This window comes from Meriones unguiculatus, chromosome 4 (assembly GCF_030254825.1).
Source record: "Meriones unguiculatus strain TT.TT164.6M chromosome 4, Bangor_MerUng_6.1, whole genome shotgun sequence".
Taxonomy (NCBI): domain Eukaryota; kingdom Metazoa; phylum Chordata; class Mammalia; order Rodentia; family Muridae; genus Meriones; species Meriones unguiculatus.
The window spans coordinates 86,462,166-86,482,158 of record NC_083352.1 but is presented as its reverse complement, the minus strand read 5'-3'; the positions used below and the strand labels follow the sequence as shown (position 1 = coordinate 86,482,158).

The following is a 19,993-nucleotide window of genomic DNA, read 5'->3' as shown; positions in this document are numbered from 1 at the left end:
CAGCGGATGGCATTGAGCCCTGCACACTGCTCGGCAGGCGAGGAGTCCCCGCCGCCAACTGGACAGGCTCCCCACTGCGTGGTTCCTTCCGAGAATGTTTGGAACAGACAAAGCTAGCCAGTTGCCAAATGTTACACACTGAGAGGAAGGTCACAGTAAAGTGGGGAGGTGCCACTGAGGAAGTGATGCCTGAACCCCAAGTTTTGATTCTTTTTTTGTTTTGTTTTGTTTTTCGAGATAGGGTTTCTCTGTGTAGCCCTGGCTGTCCTGGAACTCACTCTGCAAACCAGGCTGGCTTCGCACTCACAGAGATCTGCCTGCCTCTGCCTCTGTCTATGATTAAAAACAAGCACCACAATCACCCTTCTTTGCTTTTGTGTGTGTGTGTGTGTGACAGAATCTCATTATGTAGTCCTAGCTGGCATGGAGCTTGCTGTGTAGACCAGGTTGGCCTCGGACTCACAGAGATCCTATGTCTTCTGAGTGCTGGGATTTAAGGTATGTATCACCACGTCAGCCCCCTCCTCCTTCCTCTTCCTTCCCCACTCCTTCTGCTCCTCCTTCTTCCTCCTGTCCTTCCACAGAGTCTTACGTTGCAGCCCAGGCTGATCTTGAACTCACTACGTAGCTGAAGCTGACCTGGAACTTCTGATCACCCTGCCTCTACCTCCCAGTCCTGGGATTAGAGGTGTACACCTTCGCCTCCAGTTCGTGGGGGCTTCTTGCAACCTAGGTGAACAGTCTGCCTTCGAGCCCAGCAACCCTCCCTAGCCTGTGTACACACTTGAGCAGCGGGTCCTCAGATAGGACCGTGCATGAAAACCCACAGGCGCGAGTGTGCGCACCGGCTCTGTCTGCGCGTGGGAAACCACGTAAACTCTGCGTGGCCAGGAGAGGCAGCCTGAGACAGCCAACAAAGGCCGGCAGAAGAAATGACACAAGCTGAGGGGGCTGCAGCGGACAGTTGGGGGGGGATGTCACTGTCAGGGGCTGAGTTCCTATAGTCCTGTATCCACGGGTAGGAGACCTGACCTGCAGGAGCTGTGTTTGTGGGTAACACCGGCAAACGATTAAGGTGGGAAGAGGTCACAGGCCACACACCTCTAAAAGTGAACACGCGGAGGGCAGGCAGGGAGGAGCGGCCTAGCAGCCAGCATGCCCTAGGCCCGCTGGAGCTTCCCGACTCCTGACCCGGAATGTCTGCCTCTGAGTGCTGCCCCCTGTCTGTGGAGCAGTAGAAACTGGCACAGACACCAGACCAGGAAAGTCACAAGGAAGAAAGGCACAGAGTAGCTTATCTCTGGTCCCAGCCACACAGAAAGCTGAGGACAGAGGATTCCTTGAGGTGGCAAGTGTATGACCAGCCTGGGAAGTGCAGAAAGGCTGGCTCTTCCTAGTCACAGAAATAATAAATCTCAGCCGACGGCAGTGGCGGTGGTGATGCACTCCAAGCTCTCAGGAGGCACAGGCAGGTGGATCTCTGAGTTCGAGGACAGCCTGGTCTACAGAGGGAGTTCTAGGAGAGCCAGAACTACACAGCACCAATAGCCCTGTCTTGGGGGAAAAAAAATCTAGATATGGTAGGGGTATGTCTGCCATCCTAGCATTTGGGACACAGAGGCAGGGGGATGATGAGCTCCAGCACAATTTGGCAAATAAAGCTAGTTCCTATCTTTTTTTTTTTTTTAAGATGTATTTATTTATTCTTATGTACATGAGTGCTCTGTCTGCACCTGCACACCAGAAGAGGGCACCAGATCCCATTATAGATGGTTGTGAGCCACCACGTGGATGCTGGGAATTGAACTCAGGACCCCTAAAAAGCAGCCAGTCCTCTTAATTGCAGAGCCATCTCTCCAGCCCTAGCCCCCGTCTTAAAAAACAAAACAAAACTATTTCTCTTATATAGATGTATACGTTACACAGTATAATGGAGTGAATGCTGTGGGGCCCAGGGCGGGAAGGGAGCAAATTGCAAAGAAAGTGCCAGGCCAGTGAGATGGTTCAGCCAGGTGAGAGGCGCCTGCTGCCAAACCCAAGGAACTGAGTTCAACCCCCAGGACCCACATGGTTAGAAAAGAATCAACTCTCCCAGGTCATCCCCTGACCTGCACACGTGTGCCACGGCATGGGCCCACACACAATAATAAACAAAATTAATTATAAAAGAGGGAGCGGTGCAGGCCACTGCAAAGTATCTTTATGTATTTTCCAGTATTCACAGTCAGTCTCTTGCCCATATCCTAACACGTCCCTTAAGGGCAAAACGGGCTTTTATTCTCTTTCTTTCCTTCCTTTCTCTTTCTTTTCTTTTCCTTTCCTTTTCTTGGCTATCCTGGACTTGCTTTGTAGACCAGGCTAGCCTCAAACTCAGAGATCTGCCTGCCTCTTCCTCCTGAGTGCTGGGATTAAAGGTGTGGGACAGGGTTTTGTTTTACGCCAGGGACACCAGGGGCAATTCCTTCCTTATAACTCCTTGAACTTGGGGCAAAACTTAGAGCCTACCTCCCACCCCTTCCCCAGACCCTGCCTGTCTGTCACATGGGTGACAAGGATGCTCCAGCCCTGGGCTCTGACTGTAGGGAGACCCAGAGGGCTTCACAGGACACAGAGAGGGCAGAGCCAGCCTGGTCCCCGTGTATCCGAGCCACGTACATGAGGCTTGAGGTGGAAAAATGGGCTCACGCCAGGAGACATGCCCGGCAGGCATGGGGAACACAAAACCGAATGAGTGATATGCCTGCCCAGCCCCGCCCAGCAAACAGCCATAGGAGCCAGTGTTAAATTTGTGAAAAGGTTTATTGCTTCAATCATGAGTTTCTTTCAAAAGATGATAAAATTTCTCTTCCAGTAGAAAAAAGGGCCAGTTACAGGGCAATGGGCCTCCTTGTTCCCTACCCTCTGGGGAGGTACACCAGGCCACCAGAGCAGACATCGGGGGACCAGGTGCCAGGGGCAGATGGCCCCTACCTCTCTATCATTGACCCCATACCTGAAAACTAAGGACCCTGAGGGACCTGCCACCTTAGCCACTTACAGTGGTCAATTCAGTGTTTAGGTGACATAGCAGAGACTAGAGGGAAAGGGCCAGGTACAGCTCTAGAGTGTGTGTGCAGACCGGTCAGGGCCTGGAACTGCGTGCCTGGCCTTGGCACAAGAGGCCGACGCACACCCAGCCCCTGGGAGTGACAGATCCGTCCTCTGTGGGAACTGAGCCTGGTGGAGAAAGACAAGGGCAGAGTGAAGTCAAGAGCAGGGGAGGGCCAGCTCCTCACAGGAGGGGGCCGACGGCAGCAGTAGCTCCCACAGCCTTGCCCGCAGGACACTTAGGAGCGAGCGCCTGTGGCCCAACAGGCGTGCTCAGCAGCGGGTCTGTCCCTGGTCCCTGAGTGTTTCTGCACACGCCTGGGCGCGTGTGTAATGTGTGGACACGTGTGACATTGGGGGGCTCAGGCCGTGGCACTGTCAGGCTGTCCGCTGAGAGAGTCCTCAAGAAGTGGGGCGTAGGGACTAGGTGGCTGGTCTGACCAAGCTATCAGGTTTGGGGGGCTCACGGTGCCTTTGGGACCCTGTAGAGGAAAAAAAAAGGCGGGTCAGCAGCCTGTCATGTCGCCTGTCCCAGCCTGTCCCCTGTTCCCACCCCGCATCCCGCCAGCATGGAACCCACTTCCTGCCCCCATCACAGCACTGTCTGCCATGAACCCAGGGTTGCCATGCCCCTATACACAGGGACCCCTCAGGTCCTGTAGGTCACTGGATTTCCTCCCCTCACTTTAGATGGGGAAACTGAGGCCAGAGAGACTGGCACGACACAGCGAGAAGGGCAGAGCAGAGTCCGGTGTGGGTGCATAACACCGTGGCAAAGAGAAACCAGAAATGGCCTAAATATCTCCCCACGGGAGGACATGTTTAAAATACTGTCACATGACAGGTCACGATCAGCTGTTAAAACTGGCTCTTGTTTGGGGGTTGAGAGGCACCCTCCCACCAGATCCCTGCAATGGTGGCCTCTGGGCCTTGGGCACAGTAGGATGTCGGGAAAGAAAAGAGGTAAGGAACAGGAAAAGATGGCTCAGCTGTCGAGTCCCCAACTTGAAAAGAGTTCCCAATTTAAGGAAATGAATAGCAGGCAGAGATAGGAACCCTGCAAACCCCATCCCTCCCCCGCTAGAACAGAGGTGCTGTCACCCCCACATCCCAGCTCCATCGTGCCCTGCGACACGGAAGAAGGCTGCAGGGTAGACAGAGAGAGGGCTGTGTGTGTGGCAGGGGGAGGTGTCCTCTCCTTGGACCAAAGCCGGTCTTCCTACACACAAGCCACAGCACCCCAGCATGTGAGAAAGTCTCACTCAGCAGTAAAAAAAAATAAAAATAAATGGGGGGCAGTACTGGGGGAGGAGCTCAGGGGTGGAACACGCTAAGCCAAAGGCCCTGGCTTCAATCCCAGACCCCACAAACAAATAACAGAAAGTCAAAAGTAAAGTAAAAGCAAAGGCATGGTCGTGGTGGATGCTTGGAATCTCAGACTCTGGAGGCTGAGGCAGGAGAACTGCCTTAAGTTCAAAGCCAGTGTGCGTGACCCAGCATGCCAGAGAGCCAAAGGAGAGTTGACTGTAGCTTGGTCTTTCCCAAAGAAAACACACACAACAAATCCCAAAGGCACTGGGTGGCCGGCCAGGGCAGCCGGGCAGATGTCCCTTCCTCTGTCCCAGCTCCCCACACTAGGTTTGGCAGAGGAGACTTTAGAATGGGAGGCAGACTGAGGAGAAGCAGAGGTTCGGAGCGTTTCTCTGAAGGCCTCTCTGAGCAGCTGTCCGATCCGTTCCTAGCACCTGGCTATGCAGCCAACCCTGCCTGCCCACACCCCTCTCCTTACAGCCACGCCCATCTGCCCAGAGGGACCTTATTCTATAATAATACCCTTTGGGCTAGTGTCGTCCTTCTCCTCCAGCAAACAGCAGCAGCCCCTGGGGGCCACCCCCACACTCAGGTGCAAGGCCAAGTGTGGGGCCTCACCAACCCTCACTTAGCCAGGCAGTAGGGGGCTGGGGGGGCGAGGCCCCTATGCAAGGACCCACGTGTCTACCCCACGTGCTGAAGCTGGTGGTTAGAGGCACTGCTCTTTCTAGCACATGGCCAGGGTTAGGGTGTCCCCTGAAGTGGGACTCAAGCTAATCTCTGTGGCCTAAGGGAATCTTGAAGCCAGACAAGGACTGAACCAGGCTGGGACAGTAAAGGGGGAACCCCAGTTTCATTCATTCTTTTGGGATCTGGAGAGGGTTATGGCTGTGTGGCTATGGGCTTTATTGGGCTAAAGTGACTATCCAGTCCCTGCTTAGAGCCTGCATTTGCCCAGTCTCCCAGAAACACCTTATCCACCCTCCGGCATTACCAAACATCACCTGCAGAGGGCACCGTAGCTGGAAGGCCGCAGGACCCAACACTAAGCACCCCCCCCCACCCTCTTCCCTGAAGCCCCACCGGTCCAGAACTCTTCCTCAGCTCCAGGGACACATGGGGACCTTGCCCTCTTTCCTCCTGGAGGCAGGTGGCGCCCGCCAGGACAGTCACATACCCACCAGAGTTCCGTTTTATTTTCTCCTCGGACAGCTGACAGTGCTGGAAGGAGCCAGCTGGCTGCCAGGAGCCCAGGAACAACCCTCCCAGGAAGCCTTCACGCCCAAGCTGACTCAAGAGCCGAAATAGCAGCTCTCTGCTGGGACTCACTTCTGCTAACCCCAAATTGCAGGGTCCATAGCTCTTCCTGTCACTCCCCAGGCAGGGGCACACCCTGCAGGGCTCAGCTCTCAGCCCTACAGGGCCTGGAGCTCTCAGAGGAGGGCTAGCCTGGCTCCCCAAGGTAATTCAGGATGCTGGCTATACCTGAATCGGGGGTTGAGTGACTGCACAGCAGACCCTGTACCTGGTCTAAATTCAGACTGCACCCTGCGTGCTCAGCCTGGCAATCCTACCCTCAAGCCCAGGTCGAGTATACAGCTGGCGTTCAACCAATGCTTAAATTTCCTCATTTTCAGTCACTTACTTCCAGACTGGAGCCAGTGTGTTCTTTTAGACCCTTTGAGGTCCAGAGAAATACAGTTTTCAAACCCCTTGGGCTGCAGGCTACCCAGAGACCTGCATTTAGCAAACAGTACAGGATGAACTGAGAAGCAACTTGTGCTGCTTTTTGTTTGTTTGTTTGTTTTTCCTGAGACAGGGTTTCTCTGTGGAGCCTTGTGGCTGTCCTGGACTCACTTTGTAGACCAGGCTGGCCTCGAACTCAAGAGATCCACCTGCCTCTGGCTCCCTGAGTGCTGGGATGACGGGCGTGTGCCGCCGCGTCTGGCTAACCTTCTTCTAACAGGACCTAGTGAATAAGAGTCACCAACTGAAGAAGGTCCAAGAGATTGAGGCAGGAGAGGACCCACTGGGAGGGCGAGAGGGTGGCTCTCCACGTGGGTGACACTCAGGCAGGTACTACGGGTGGAGAGGGTGGATGGGGTCTGCTGGCCACAGGCAGGGTGGGGCGGGGGTGGGGTTACCCGGTACGCACCTACAGCTTGGCTTCTTGCAGCACCGTGCCTTTGGCAGCTGGTGACATCAGAGACTCAGAGTAGGCCTGAATGGCCTCCTTATCCTGCGAGCCCTTTTTACTACCACTCCAGAATAAAAAACATTTCTCCTGGAAGACAACCAAGCTAGTTTACATTCCGTGCCGTGTCACTGGGGGCGTCCCCGGGTTCCCCAGGAGGAGCAAAGGGACAGAAGAGCACAGGCGTGCAGACCCCGTCCTCCACCCTGCACCACGAGAACAGCCCTGGAAGACTGGCAAGAAGAGCGTCGGGGAGAGCCACCGACAGAAAGCAGGCGGCGGAGGTGGCCAGAGCAGGGCAGGCCTGGCGAGGGTTTGGATTTCTCTGGTCTAGTTTGGTGGGGCTGGGCCTAAACCTACAGCCTGGGGCCTGCTGAGTATAGTCTCTCATTTAGCTACTTCCCCAGGTCCATGGAGTGTTCTCTCTCTCTCTCTCTCACACACACACACACACAGGACCTCGCTTTGTTAGGGCAAGGCTGATAGGGTGTGGATTGCTTCTTCGGCCTCTGATGAAACCCAAGGGCTAGCAGCCTTGACCCCAGACCCCAAGGTACAGTGAGAAGCCTTCTATTTTTGGATTCCTCATCTCGTTCCCTCCAAAGGCTGACTGGAAGAGGCTGGCCCACCTCTCACTGGGCAGCAGGAGGGAAGAGGGACATCAGGCTGGAAGCCCAGACTGTGATGTCCACAATACTACAGTCAACACGGAGAGCCAGAGGCCCCCAGACACCCCTTGGAGATGACAGGAGACCTGGGACCGGTGCTTGGAAAGAGAAGTGGGGTGCTGGTAAGTAAAGAGGAATCTGGCCCTCCAACAGCAAGCAAGCAAGCACATGTTAAGAAAGAAAGCCAGCAGACTGATTGGAGCAAGAGCGGGCGTGAAGGGTTCCCAATCAGGCAGGCAAGAAGGCTGGCCCTGTGGCCCCAGGACATCTCAGGTGGGGCCCTGTGGCTGGCCCTCGACTCCCATCATCACAGTTTACCGTCATTCTGTCCCCAACTACCCTGGCCTCATAAACTACAGCTACCAGCATCATGTGAAGGGACTTCATCATGAAACTGTGTGTTCTGCTCATTGTTGAACCCCAAGATCTATGGACAGGGCTTCAGAAAAAGAAAATTCTCATCATGAGTGGACACGTGGCCCTTCGGCTAGAAAGGAACCAGTGCTTCCTGCTATCAGTGTCTGTGTGCCCGGGGGTGACATTTTTCATTCATTTTTGCTTCCTTCCTTGTGGAGGTCACCCCCAGCCTGTCTGAACCATACTATTCGTTTCTGAACTTTATCTCCGGAGATGAGGTTTTGTGTAGCCCGGGCTGGCCCCAAACTTTACATGTGACTTTGAACTTCAGATCCTCCTGCCTCAACCTCCCTCCCGAATGCTGGGATGGCAGGCGTGAGCCACCACAGCTGGTATGAAAGGGTCACCAGATTTCAAAGATTAAAGCTAAGCCTTTGTATCTTTTATATGGATTGCGTGCTTCCTCACCTTTAAAATATTTGTGTATTTATTTTACTTTATGTGTATGGATCTTTTGAATGCAAATACGTGCACCATGTCTGTGACTGTTATATCCTCTGGAACAGATGGCTGTGAACCACCAAGTGAGTGCTGGGATTCGAACCTGGGTCCTCTAGCAAGCAGTGAGTGATCTCTTCAGACCTCCCCCCTTCTCTCTCCCTCTTTCTCTCTCTGTTTCTTTTTTTTTTTTTTAAGGTTTATTTGTTTAATATATATGAGTGTTCTATCTGCATTTACACCTGCCAGAAAAGGGAATCAGTTCACATTATAGATGGTTGTGAGCCACCATGTGGCTGCTGGGAATTGAACTCATGACCTTTTGAAGAGCAGACAGTGCTTTAACCACTGAGCCATCTCTCCAGCCCCCTCTCTCTGTTTCTTATCTTTTGATCATTCTTGATTGTGGTTTTTTGTTGTTGGTGGTGGTGGTTTTGGTTTTTTGAGACAAGGTTTCTCTGTGTAGTCCTGGCTTTCCTGGACCTGCTTTGTAGATAAACCAGGCTGGCCCAGAACTCACAGAGATCCCCCTGCCTCTACTTCCCCAAGTATAGGGATTACAGGTGTGGGCCAGCAGGCCAGCTTGTTGGTGGGTTTTTCTGTCAGTGTTGAGGACTGAGCACAGGACCTTGCATTTGCTGAACAAGCACTCTATCAGTGATCTAAAACCTCAACCCCATATTTTGATATATTTGGGTTAAATAAAATTTATAACCAATATTTCACTTGTTTCTCTTGATTTAGAAAATTTAAATTCAGGATCCCACATGTGGCTCCTCACATTTCCGTCTCACACCCAGTTGGCCCATCGTATTTTTGGTAGGTAAAATTACCTTTTCTGTTTGGTTGAACCTGGCTTTCGTTTGCTTTCTCTGACCAGGCCAGCCCCCAGCCCCCACCTCCAGTAGGCACTTCAGAGAGCCTGCACCACTTCCTGGTCAAACCTGTCTCAGCCTAGCACCCACCGGGGAGCGTCCGGGGCCTTCTAGGACAGGTCAGAGAAGAGTCAGTACAGGTGCGAGAGGAGCTAGATTGAGAGCTGGCTGCGGGAGACGGAGACAAACCGGGTCGGAGTCCTGCCCCGGCCGTCCCGCCTCCTTACCTGGCTGCGCAGCTGGTAGACGATGGGCACCAGCAGCAGGAGGCCGCCCAGCCCCAGCAGCACGTACTGCGCATAGTGAAGAATCTGGGGCATCAGAACCAGCTGTGTGTAGAACGTGTTCAGGGGCTCGCCACCCATGGTCCCGCTCTGCAGAAGGACAGACGGACAGACGGAGGGGCAGGCGGGTGAGCAGCGCCAGGCTGCACACTCCACCACCCGGGACCCTCCTTCTGTGTGGGGACCCTCCCCGTTTCTCATCCCTCCCAAACTCTAGAACAGAAAGTCTCAGGCAGGGACCTGTACTAGATGTCCAAGAAAGAACTACATTTCCCAGAGGCCCTTGCGTTGGCAGGACCATGTGATAATGCACTGGCCAATGGGCGTGGATATGGTCCCAACGCTCCTGGAGCAAGATTGATTCACCAGTTAAAACCTAGTCTTAGGATCTAAAGGGCCTGGAGAAAGACCAGGAGACCTGCGTGGTGGCCTGATGCTGAACTCCTGCACCACTCAGACAAAGAAGAAGTGAACTTGACCCTCAGGGGTCATTAACAAACCCTGGAATTGGCTCTGTAGTTAAGGGCACTGGCTGCTCTTGGAGAGAATCCAGGCTCGGTTCCCAGAACCCACTTGGTGGCTCACAACCACCTATAATTCCAGTTCCAAAAGATGCGATGCTCTCTTCTTGGCCCTATGGGTACCCGGGATTCACGTGATACATATACACATGCAGGCAAGTCAGCCATACTAATAACTAAATTTAGGTGCTAGAAGTTAACCTAACATTATCATCAAAGTGAAATAGAGTTAAATAAAATAAACAAGCTAGGCCTGCGCCTCTCCTCCCTGCCTCAGAAAACCTGTAGACCCCCGCTCACACACACACATTCTCTGCTGCCCTCAGAGCCTCACCTGTTCAAACCACAGTAGTGGCAGGACCACGGGCTCGATCTTCCCTGTTTGTCTGGAAACAAGGGACACAAAGTGAGTGAGCGAAGGTGACCCTGAGAATGGACGATATGCTTGGGGTTGGGGTGTCATGCTTGATCAGTGGTAGAGCTTTTGGTTATCATGTACAAGGCCTTGGTTCAATCCAAAATAGGTCACAAGAAAATGGGACAGAAGAATGCAGGGGGGCTTGGAAGGCAAGAGCTTGGTACATTTGACTAGCCATAGCCAAGTTCCAGGACAGCCTGGGCTACATAAAACCCTGATTCCAAAAAATACACTAAGGGGAGTGTCTAGGCTTAGTAGAGAAGGTAAAGGTGTTTTCGGCCAAGCCTGATGACCTGAGTTCCATCCCCAGGATCCACAAGATGGAACAGTCTCCCAAAAGTTGTCCCGATCTCCACATGTGCATTTCTCACACACACACACACACACACACACACACACACACACACACACACACACACTGCAATTAAAAATTGGGCTCAGCAGTTAAGAGCACTGTCTGCTGAGTTCAGTTCCCAGCAACCACATGGTGGTTCACAAGAACCTGTAATGGCATCTGCTGCCCTCTTCTGGCATGCAAGGCGTACATGCGGATAGAGTACTCATCAGTAAAATACATAAGTAAATACATCCTAAAAAAAAATAAGCAATGACTGTCATTCCATGCAGCCTGGGCGGCTGCATCTGCTTCAGTCTACAGCCAAACCTGATCCTGAGACACAGGTCCAGATCCGGCAAGTCCTTTAACACACCCCAGAGTGCAGTGGGCAACGCATTTGCCACTCAGGAATAAGAACCTGAGGTCAGATCCCCTAATCGATTAGGCTAAAAGCTGTGTGTGGCTTTGAGCCTCTGACCCTGGGGCTGAGCTGGGTAGAGATAGGAGGATGGCTGAGGCTTCAGTGACAAACCCCGTCCCAAGGGAAGAAAGTAGAGAGGGAGAGAGCGGGGCACACGGCACCCTCTTTTCCTCAGTTCACTTGAACACAAAGTGTGCATGATGTGAGAGGTGGTGTCTCACGCCTTTAATCCCAGCACTCCGGAGGCAGAGGCAGGTGGATCTCTGAGTTCTTCAAGGCCACCGTGGTCTACAGAGTGAGTTCCAGGCAGTCAGGGCTACACGGAGAAATCCTGTCTTGGAAAAAAAAAAGTGTGCATGAAACCCCCCCCCACACACACACACAAAGAGACAGGGGTGGGAGGGGTTGGGGGGAGCAGACTGCATCCTGAAGCAGATGCTGAGGAGCTGGGGTGAAGCACTAGACTATGGTTCCTATGACAACTACTGGTGGTGCCAGTTGACAGTGCTGAGGGCGCTGGGGACAGGGAACAAAGCTCTGCATTTCTGCCACCTCTCCATAAATCTATAAAGATTCTCAAGAGTATTCTAGGCAGTAGAAGAAACCAATGCTGAGAAGCTGACCCCAGGAGCTCCAGCCCATAGACAGCCCGCTTTGGCCTCCAGTCTTAGAGCCTGGATAAGCCAAACTGAGTGGTGCGGGACTCATTCCAAGGTCAAGGCTATGATGCTCTATCAATCGAGTTCAAGGGTAGCTTGGGCAATTTTAGTGAGACCCTGTGTCAAAATAAAAAGTGAAAAGAGGGCAGCAGGGGTATAATTCAGTGAAAGAATGCTTTTTCAGCATGCATGAGGTCCTGGTATATGTGTGTGTGTGTGTGTGTGTGTGTGTGTGTGTGTGTGTGTGTCTGCCTAGCTGAGTCAGGTGAGTCCTAGACTCAGTTTCCCCCACAGAGGGTGAGGGCTGGGCTCAGAGTATGAGTCCTGCAGGCCCTGCTGGTTTCATTCCACTCAAGCCAGAAGCCCATCTTTTCCTCAATCACATCCTTCTGAGTGGTTCCCAGGCATTTGGTCTGTGACCCCGAGGGGTGACCAGCCGGTAGCCCCATGGCTGGACTCTTTCTATCAAGCTTCTGCCTGGCAAGCACAGAATGGGCAGAAGCCTTACTAGTCTTGCTCTGTTCACTACACATAATTAAAAACAAAGTAAATCTAGGGAACGGAGGAAAATAGGTCAGTGGTTTAGAGCTCTGGCTGCTCCTCCAGAGGACCCAGGTTCAATTCTCAGCACCCATAAAATGGCTCACAACTCTCTGTAACTCCAGGTCCCTGGGATCCCATGCCCTCTTCTGGCCTCTGTGGGTGTTGTGTTCCCATGGTGCACAGACATAAGCAGGCAAATCCATTCTGTGTCCATTCTGTGATGGGAGGCAGTGTGGGCCAACTAATCTGGCTAATGGGAGAAGACACCTTAGAAAAGGGGACTGAAGAAGGAATGTCAGGGTGCAGGCTGGGTCTCCATCAAGAGCAAAGACACCTTTACAGGAAGAGAGAGGTGATGAGTCCTATACCTTGAGTCCCGCCTCGTCCTGTGCCATGCCTGCACCCACCAATGAAGCCTCCTGGCCCCCGGTGCCTTCAGAAGCTGTGGCCCTACCCCACTCACCCAACGCCTTTGACAGATTTGATGTAGAGGCTCATCTGTAACTTCACAGAACAGTTCATGGGGATCCCAGTGACCTGGAGCAGAAGACAGTGAGGAGGGATACAAGGCTGTGGGTTTTAGAATGAAATAAGAAAGGGTGGTGAAAGGAGACCTCGGTTCCAGAATGGGGAGTAGGGCTCTGTGGTGGCTATCTCTCTGCTGAGAAGGCAGTTAGCCCTGCCCAGGTCATGAGACTCTTGCAAGGATGACAGGAGGCAGGAGGCCACCTCTCAGCTCCGTACCACCCACAGTAGAGGGCAAGGACATCACCTTTGCTTTGAGCCCAGCACACCCAGGTCCCTCCTGCCCCCAGGGCAAAGGGGAACTGGGCGAAGGCCTCCAGAAACTGGATATGACTTCCGGACGGAGGCACGGGTGTCATAACCACGCACGCAGATCCACCATGGGTGGGCAGGGTGACCCTCTCCAGGAAGTCTGCCAGGGTAGGCACCCAGTGTGAGCCTTGAAATGTGAGTTCCAGGGGTTCCTCATTCCCTAAGCTAGGGGGTTGGCCTCACTCTGCCACAACCATTTGCATAAACTAGGTAGTTAATACCAGACACTTGCGTCCTCTGGGAGCCTGGGGCACGGATCTGCCCCACGGAGGGCAGGTCCCCAGTTAACACCCAGGCCCCTAGAGGAGCTTTCCTGTTGTAAAACAGCTACACGTTGGGTTCTTTGCTGGAGAGCTGGACACAACCTGGGGAAGACGTGAGTGAGATACCTTCCCCCCATGTGCCCACCCTCTCTGCCAGTTCGTCCTCGCACCCTTCCTCTGCAATAACTCTCAGCTGTGAGCCAGGTGCAAAGATGCACTTGGAGACCGAGGCAGGAGGATTGGAAGTTCAAAGTCAACTGAAGGCACAGCTCAGAATGTGAGGCCTGGGCTCCCATCCCTACACAGTAAGACAAAAAAGTTTTTTACAGAATGCATTCAGGGTATCACAGGTGTCCATGAAGGCTAGGGGCCTAGAGGGCTCCCAAGGTAATGGTGAAGACACCAGCCCTACTGGACATTTCCTACAGGGGCCAGAGGCAGAGAGGGCCTGTGTGAGCGTCATCCTCCTGGCTGGGCTGGTGGACAGGAGTTAAGGCAGGACAAATTCCTCACCCTGATTTCTCCGAGATGCTGTGGCCCACAGTCTTTAGTGTCTTGACACCAACCATCAAGGATATCTCTGGAGCAGGAGGCGTCCCAGCTGATATTCCTTAATTAATTTACTATCTTATATCTTTTTTATAGGACCCAATAAAAAAAGTAATGACATCACTGAACTCTGGAATTGGGGTAAAGTAAGACCTTTGACAGCTTGAAGTTCTAGAAGCCGCCCACTGTGGAAGGAAGTGGGCTCCCCTGGCCCAGTCTGAGCCAGCTCTGTGCTTGTGGGAGTAGGGGGTGTTGCTGGGGGAGACAGCAGCCGGCAGAACCGGCCCTCTCGCAGGGAGCAGAGCTTACCGGATGGATGTCTAAAAACAAGGAATGCTCCCTCGGGTCAGGGTTCAGACCGAGTACAGCTTCCGACAGCACAGGGTCTGCATTGTAGAAGTGAGGGTGGGACAGGAACAGAGGCGCACCTGGAGGAGAGGAGAGAGAGGAGTCAGAAGGCAGGAGCTCCACACTGGCCTAGCTGGGTGCCACGGGCGCAGGGACAAGGAAACAGACCTATACAGTCTGTGGGGGCATTAACAAGATGTGAGCGCTGGTGCCTGGGTACGGAGAATCGTTCCTTCACTGTGTAAAGAAGCTGGGCAACAGGACACTGGAAGGGTGGATGGAGCCAGCGTGGCTGATTCTGGTGGCGGGGGTGGGCGGAGGAGGGGAGAGCAGCTGCTACCGGGCAAGGGAAAGGCATTCCGGGTAGGAGTGTGGCAGAGGTGAGAGCACAGAGGCAGAGGTTCAAGCCCCTGGGCTGGAGGTGCACAAGGGAATCATGGAAGACGAGGCTGGAAGGGAAAACCAAGGCTGTGTGAGTTTGAGAATGGAAGGGGAGTTTGAATCTCCGCAGGCACTGTAGCTCACGGGCGCACATGAGCGGGTCTCTGCCATCCACACGAGGGGACGGGACAGTACTGCCAAGAGATTCCCGCCCAGGACCCCAAGGCAGGACCTTGCCACCAAAAAGCAAAGTGGCCTAACATAGCAACCTCAGCGAAAGGGCCTGATGGGTGAGTTACAAGCCTCCCTCAGGAGACTACAAGAGGCCCCAGGGCAACAGGTCCATTGAAGGTGGCTGCACTGTGTTTTTTTACCAGGAACTCTAAAACAAGAAAAGGAAAGCCTTGGGGCTGGAAGGTGGCTCAGCAGTCAAGGGGACCTGGGCAGTTCAGATGGCCCAGAACCCCCTGTAACTGTAGCTGCTTGCAATCTGAGGCCTCTGGTGTCGGCAGAGACCCGCGCTTATGTGCACAAACAAACATGGAGAATACATACCACATAATGAAAAATCATACCACATAAAAAAAATCCCAAAGCCACACGGGAAAGCATACTCCTTTAATTGGGAGCCAGAGGCAAGTGGATCTCTGAACCTCAAACTGTACTCTCCCTGCTGAAGCCTCTGCTTCTTCAGAGTTGGTGCTTACCTGTAGCCTGTGGCCTCAGGTTCAAATGCGGGTTGAAAATGAAAACCAGGATGTTTTCGGTGTGGGGCATTGGTCTTTGTGCCATCCCTTACCCTTTTGGGTTCCCAAACATCCTTCATTCTCTGGTCCCTGTGATTCTCCCTTGGGGACATCCTGAGCCATGCACGACACAACACAGTTTACTAACCCGGCTGTCACGGCCATCTTAAAATGCAGGTGTCCAACCCGAGGGCGCTGCACCTGTGCCACCGTGACAGACAAATGCCCTAGCCGGGAGGCGCGTGTGGGCAGAAAGGCAGCAGAGAGCAAGGGTCACTGAGAATCCAGGTGAATCCTAGAGCCTTCGACACTCCAGAGAGGTATCTGGTCCTGTCAGAAAGTCAGGTTGGTGACCCCCGGGGCGGCCTTCAATCCCTCGTGAAAACACGATGCCAGGGTTAAAACAGAACAGAGCAGAGATGCCAGAGCCTAATGTCACATCCACGGACCCTCCAAAGTCACCCTGGATTTGCCTTCATTTTGGAAAACCCTGTCCATCCTCCCATCCAAGCTGTGAATGGAGACACCAGCAAACACCAGAACCCCATTTCTATAGGAGGGACACCACGAATCTGGGGAAAATGAAAGCTGCCACTTCAGCAGACCGGGAAGGCACAGAGTCTAACAGTGTCATGGCTTGTAACACAGGCCTGCTGCATATGGCACCGCCATGTGGTTCTCTAACAGCAGATGTGTTTCATCACCATCATCATCTTTTTTTTTTTAAATATAAATTACAAACAGAGAGGCACACCCAGGCAATAAGCATAATTAATTTATAGCTTTATGACCCATGTATCCAGACTTAACTGCTCCGGATTACCCCAGCTGTGATTAAGGGGCACTTCAGGAAAGCTCCAAGGTGCTCCCACGACAGGAAGATGAGATTCGGGGAGGCCTGAGTCCAAGAAATTCTTGTGACCAAGGAAGGGAAACCTATGTGCATTCTTTCTCTTCAGATAAAATGCCACCGAAGTGCGGATTCAGGTGCACCCCGGCAGCACGTGGAGATTGTTCTAGAACCACCCTTGATATGGTGAAATGCCAAGAGAGAGCTCCATGAGCCAGGAAGGGATAAGGCAGGCAGAGCTATGCCCACCATGGAACACCACCCAACATATCACAGGTCAAACTCAGTCACCACCCCATCTAGCAGATGGACCATACCCCCGTGACAAGGAGTGGCATCGGGGAATGAGAGGGAAGAACACACATCATGACTCCATCTACACAAAGTCGAGTGACAGGCAGAGAGCTGCAAGGCCAAACATCAGGCCAGTGGGCAGGAGAAGCAGGAAAACGCTGGGTCCTGCAAGGTCTGCCTCTTTTGTGGGGTTGTTGGCGGCCACAGGGCTGTGTTCCCTAGCTTCTGAGTCCTTCTTCCCCTTTCTTGTTCTTGCCTCATTAGAGCAAGCTTTAGGGGTCACAGAAAATGACTCAGTCAGGAAAGTGCCTCCCGTGCAAGCATGAGGACCCAAGCTCAAGTCTCCAGGACTCACATAGAAAACCAGATGTGGCCAGGCACAGTGGTGCACGCCTGCAATCCCAGCACTCTGGGAGGCAGAGGCAGGTGGATCTCTGTGAGTTTGAGGCCAGACTGGTGTACAAAGAGAGTCCAGGACAGCCAAGGACACACAGAGAAACTCTATGAAAAAACCACCTCAGCGCTGGGAGGCAGAGACAGGTGGATCCCAGGAGCTTGCAAGGTCCAGGATTAGTGACAGAATCTGTCTCAAAAAAGAAGTAAATAGAGAGTGACTGAGCTAAGGCAGAGAGTGATTAAGGAAGACACCCACCTCTGGCCTCCATGCATGCCATAAGCCTGCACACAGCTCCTGCGCACATGCACGTTTATACCCCCCCCCCCCAAAAAAAAAAAGGAACAAGCTACAGACACAAGCACACTTAGATTCTTGGCACAGCTGAAATTCTGTCTCGGTCAGCAGAGCTCTATGGGATATGGGCCTGTCGCTGTTCCTGCAGCCTCAGGGACTAGATCGCAGCTGGACCGACAGGAGCAAGCTGTGAGTTGTTTGCTGCGGCAAGGAGTAACCGCTCAGCCACGCACGGAGGGGAAGGCAGAACTGGGGTTGTGGATGGCACTTCCTGCCCACAGGTAAGGCCTAGACACCATGCCCCTGAAGGGCTCTGCCTTAGAAGCTCAAAACCAACAAGTTCCCAGTTAGGCCAGGCACCTGCCACCTGCTACCGATGCCCCAGGGCCCTGTACAGCGGGGGGACCTGGCAGGCTCCAGGAAAATCCCAGACTTTGATCTGTCATCTCTTGGCTTCTCTTCCTCCTACCCTTGTGGCAGTAGCCCCAGAGCCCACTTCGCCAGCTACAAAATAGTGTTTCACCCAAACAGGTCCTGAAAGTCACACCTAGCCGGAGAGAAGCCACCAGACCTGGGCCACCACCAAGCTTCAAGCCTTCTAGATTCTAGTACAGGCATGTCTCTGCATATTTCAACACTCTGTGAACAGCTGCTATCAGGTCATCTTAGGAGATGGGACTAGGGGCCGTGGCCACTGGGTTTGCAGTCTAGGAAGGAGACGGGCAGGGAAGGATTAAGTAACATGTACGTTAAATAACATGGACAAGCAAATAGGAAGGCTCAATAGGATGGCTGGAGGGCCAGAGGGGACGGGAGACCAGAGAGGGCCCCTGAGAGGATTTGAACACGGGAGACTTGAAATTTCAATTTGACTTAGGTCTGGTGCAATATGAGCTGGCAAGTGACGGAAGGGACCACGGTGGCAGACTGGGGGAGAAGCTGAATAGGAAGGAGAAAGGCTGCGTGGGAGGTACCCGGAGCTGCCTGAGCCTGAATGCAGGTGAGGGGTGAGGGGTGCGGCATGAAGCTGACACCCAAGTATCCAAATTGAGCAACAGAGGTGGGGCATGGCAGGGTCTTGCACAGGATTAGAACTCAGAGCAAATGCCTGGGGACACAGCCAGCACCGAGATTCACACTCAACTCGGCTGAAGACAGTTTTACACAACTGGAGAGTTGCCAGTTCGAATGAAGGGTAGATTCTGCCAAGCCCTTGTTCCCCAGCAGGTGAATGGCCCCAGGGGACATTCCCACCCGCCCACCTTAGGGGTCAAAGGAGTTACAGCCGCAGCCACCAGGCTCCAGACCAGGTGTCATTCATATTCTTTAGTCTCACAGTGGCCCCCATCCAACCAGTCTCTGGAGTCCTGAAAACTGTAAGAGTTGGACAGAGGAGGCGATCATAGAATGAAGTTGTGTTTTTTTTTTTTGGGGGGGGGACTGGTGTTGGGGTATGCGTCTACCATCCTGGGACTCACAAGGCAGAAGCGGGGAGAATGCAAGAGAGAAGCTAACTTGGGCCACGCAGCCCTACCCAATCTCAACCTGGATGTTAGATTGAAAGAAAGGAAGGGATGACGAGCCTAGGAAAAGCAGGAAAGGGACGAGGGCAGGCTCCTCTCCACGGTCGGAATCTTAATCTGAGGGCAGGACCCTTCAGACTCCAGAGCACCATGGCCTGTGGATAACGCGTGCTGGTGGGACGTTTATCGGGATGGCGTTATCTTTTCCGCTTACCTTTAGCTCCCTATCTGTAGCACTGAGATGATCAGGAGTGCAGAGACCAGAGATTAATGGGAGAGCAAGCTGGCAGCAGATAAAATCCTGGTACCACCCTGTCACCTCAGCCTAGAGGCAGGGAGCGCGGCCAAGACACTCACCAAATCTGCAGGAGCTGACATTCTGAATGCCGGACTCGCGGCACGGGCAGAAGCCTTCATTGGGTGGGTAGACGGTCCCATTGGCAAACAAAGTTTTGGGGGCCGTGAAGCGGTAAGTGGGGATGCCTTCAAACACCCTTGATTCCTGGTAGATGAGCTTCATGGACCTGCAGGGGGAGGCAGGGGGAGGGCTGTTCCCTGAGGACAGAGGCTGGGGCAGCCCTGCAGAGGAAACCACAGGAACAGCTGTGACGCTAGCCACCTGTTGCCGGGAAAACGTCAGTGGTCCCTCAGTGTTCTGCCTGCTCCCTCAGCTCCCCAACCAGCCAAAGCTTCCCTGCAACTAGGCAAATTTAAAACCAGAACCCAGACCAGCCTGGCAGGCCCTAGGCCAGTCCCCAACAGACCATCAGAAGACACAGGTATTTGCCTTATGATTCATAACAAAATTACACTTATGAAATAGCAATGAAAATAATTTCATGGTTGGGGATCACCACCACTTAAGAAACTGTATTAAAGGGTTGCAGCATTAGGAAGGTTGAGAACTGCCCTAGGTCCTGGGTTAGACCCCCATCCAACATTGGTATAAACCAAGTGTGGTGATGAAAGCCGAGCAATCAGGAGGAGGAGGCAGGAGGACCAGGAGGTCCAGGTCATTCTTGGCTACACAGCAAGTTCAAGGCCAGCCTGAATGATATAAGACCCTGTTTAAAACAAAACAAAACATTTGGGGTAGAGTTGCACCTGTACTGTTGACCTGGTATAGTTTCTCATTGTTCCCCAAACAATAAAGAAAGCTAGCATTTGCACAGCATCCTGCTGTGATAGGTGTGGTCAGTCATCTGGGATAATTAGAAATTTACAGAGCTCCTGTTCCCTTACAATGAAATGCCGTGCTCTCTCGATAGAAACTCGAGAACCGAGGACTGTGGAAACCAGGGCTTTGGGCAATGGCTTCCTGTGACTCGCCATGGCCCT

At 53.1% G+C, this 19,993-nt stretch overlaps 1 protein-coding gene and 1 long non-coding RNA gene across 3 annotated transcripts in view; one reads left to right on the top strand and one right to left on the bottom strand.

The window, feature by feature from the left end:
• Window positions 1-2,780: 2,780 nt before the first annotated feature.
• The window catches only part of Scarb1 (scavenger receptor class B member 1), a 60,925-nt gene continuing 43,712 nt past the window's right edge, over window positions 2,781-19,993 (bottom strand). The window contains exons 7-13 of one of the 2 annotated variants that reach the window (XM_021647236.2): window positions 19,013-19,179; window positions 14,132-14,250; window positions 12,637-12,710; window positions 10,130-10,181; window positions 9,218-9,364; window positions 6,554-6,682; window positions 3,549-3,569 (exon numbers count right to left, since the gene is read on the bottom strand). In XM_021647236.2, the coding sequence (XP_021502911.1) occupies window positions 6,554-6,682; window positions 9,218-9,364; window positions 10,130-10,181; window positions 12,637-12,710; window positions 14,132-14,250; window positions 19,013-19,179 (688 nt within the window). In that variant the 3' untranslated portion in view covers window positions 3,549-3,569. Of the gene's footprint in view, window positions 3,570-6,553; window positions 6,683-9,217; window positions 9,365-10,129; window positions 10,182-12,636; window positions 12,711-14,131; window positions 14,251-19,012; window positions 19,180-19,993 lie in introns of both variants that reach the window. The other variant, XM_021647237.2, reaches the window with a different exon arrangement.
• On the top strand, window positions 17,221-19,016 carry LOC132653682 (uncharacterized). The gene is made up of 3 exons (XR_009591468.1): window positions 17,221-17,413; window positions 18,010-18,132; window positions 18,876-19,016. It is a non-coding gene; the product is annotated as an uncharacterized LOC132653682 (long non-coding RNA).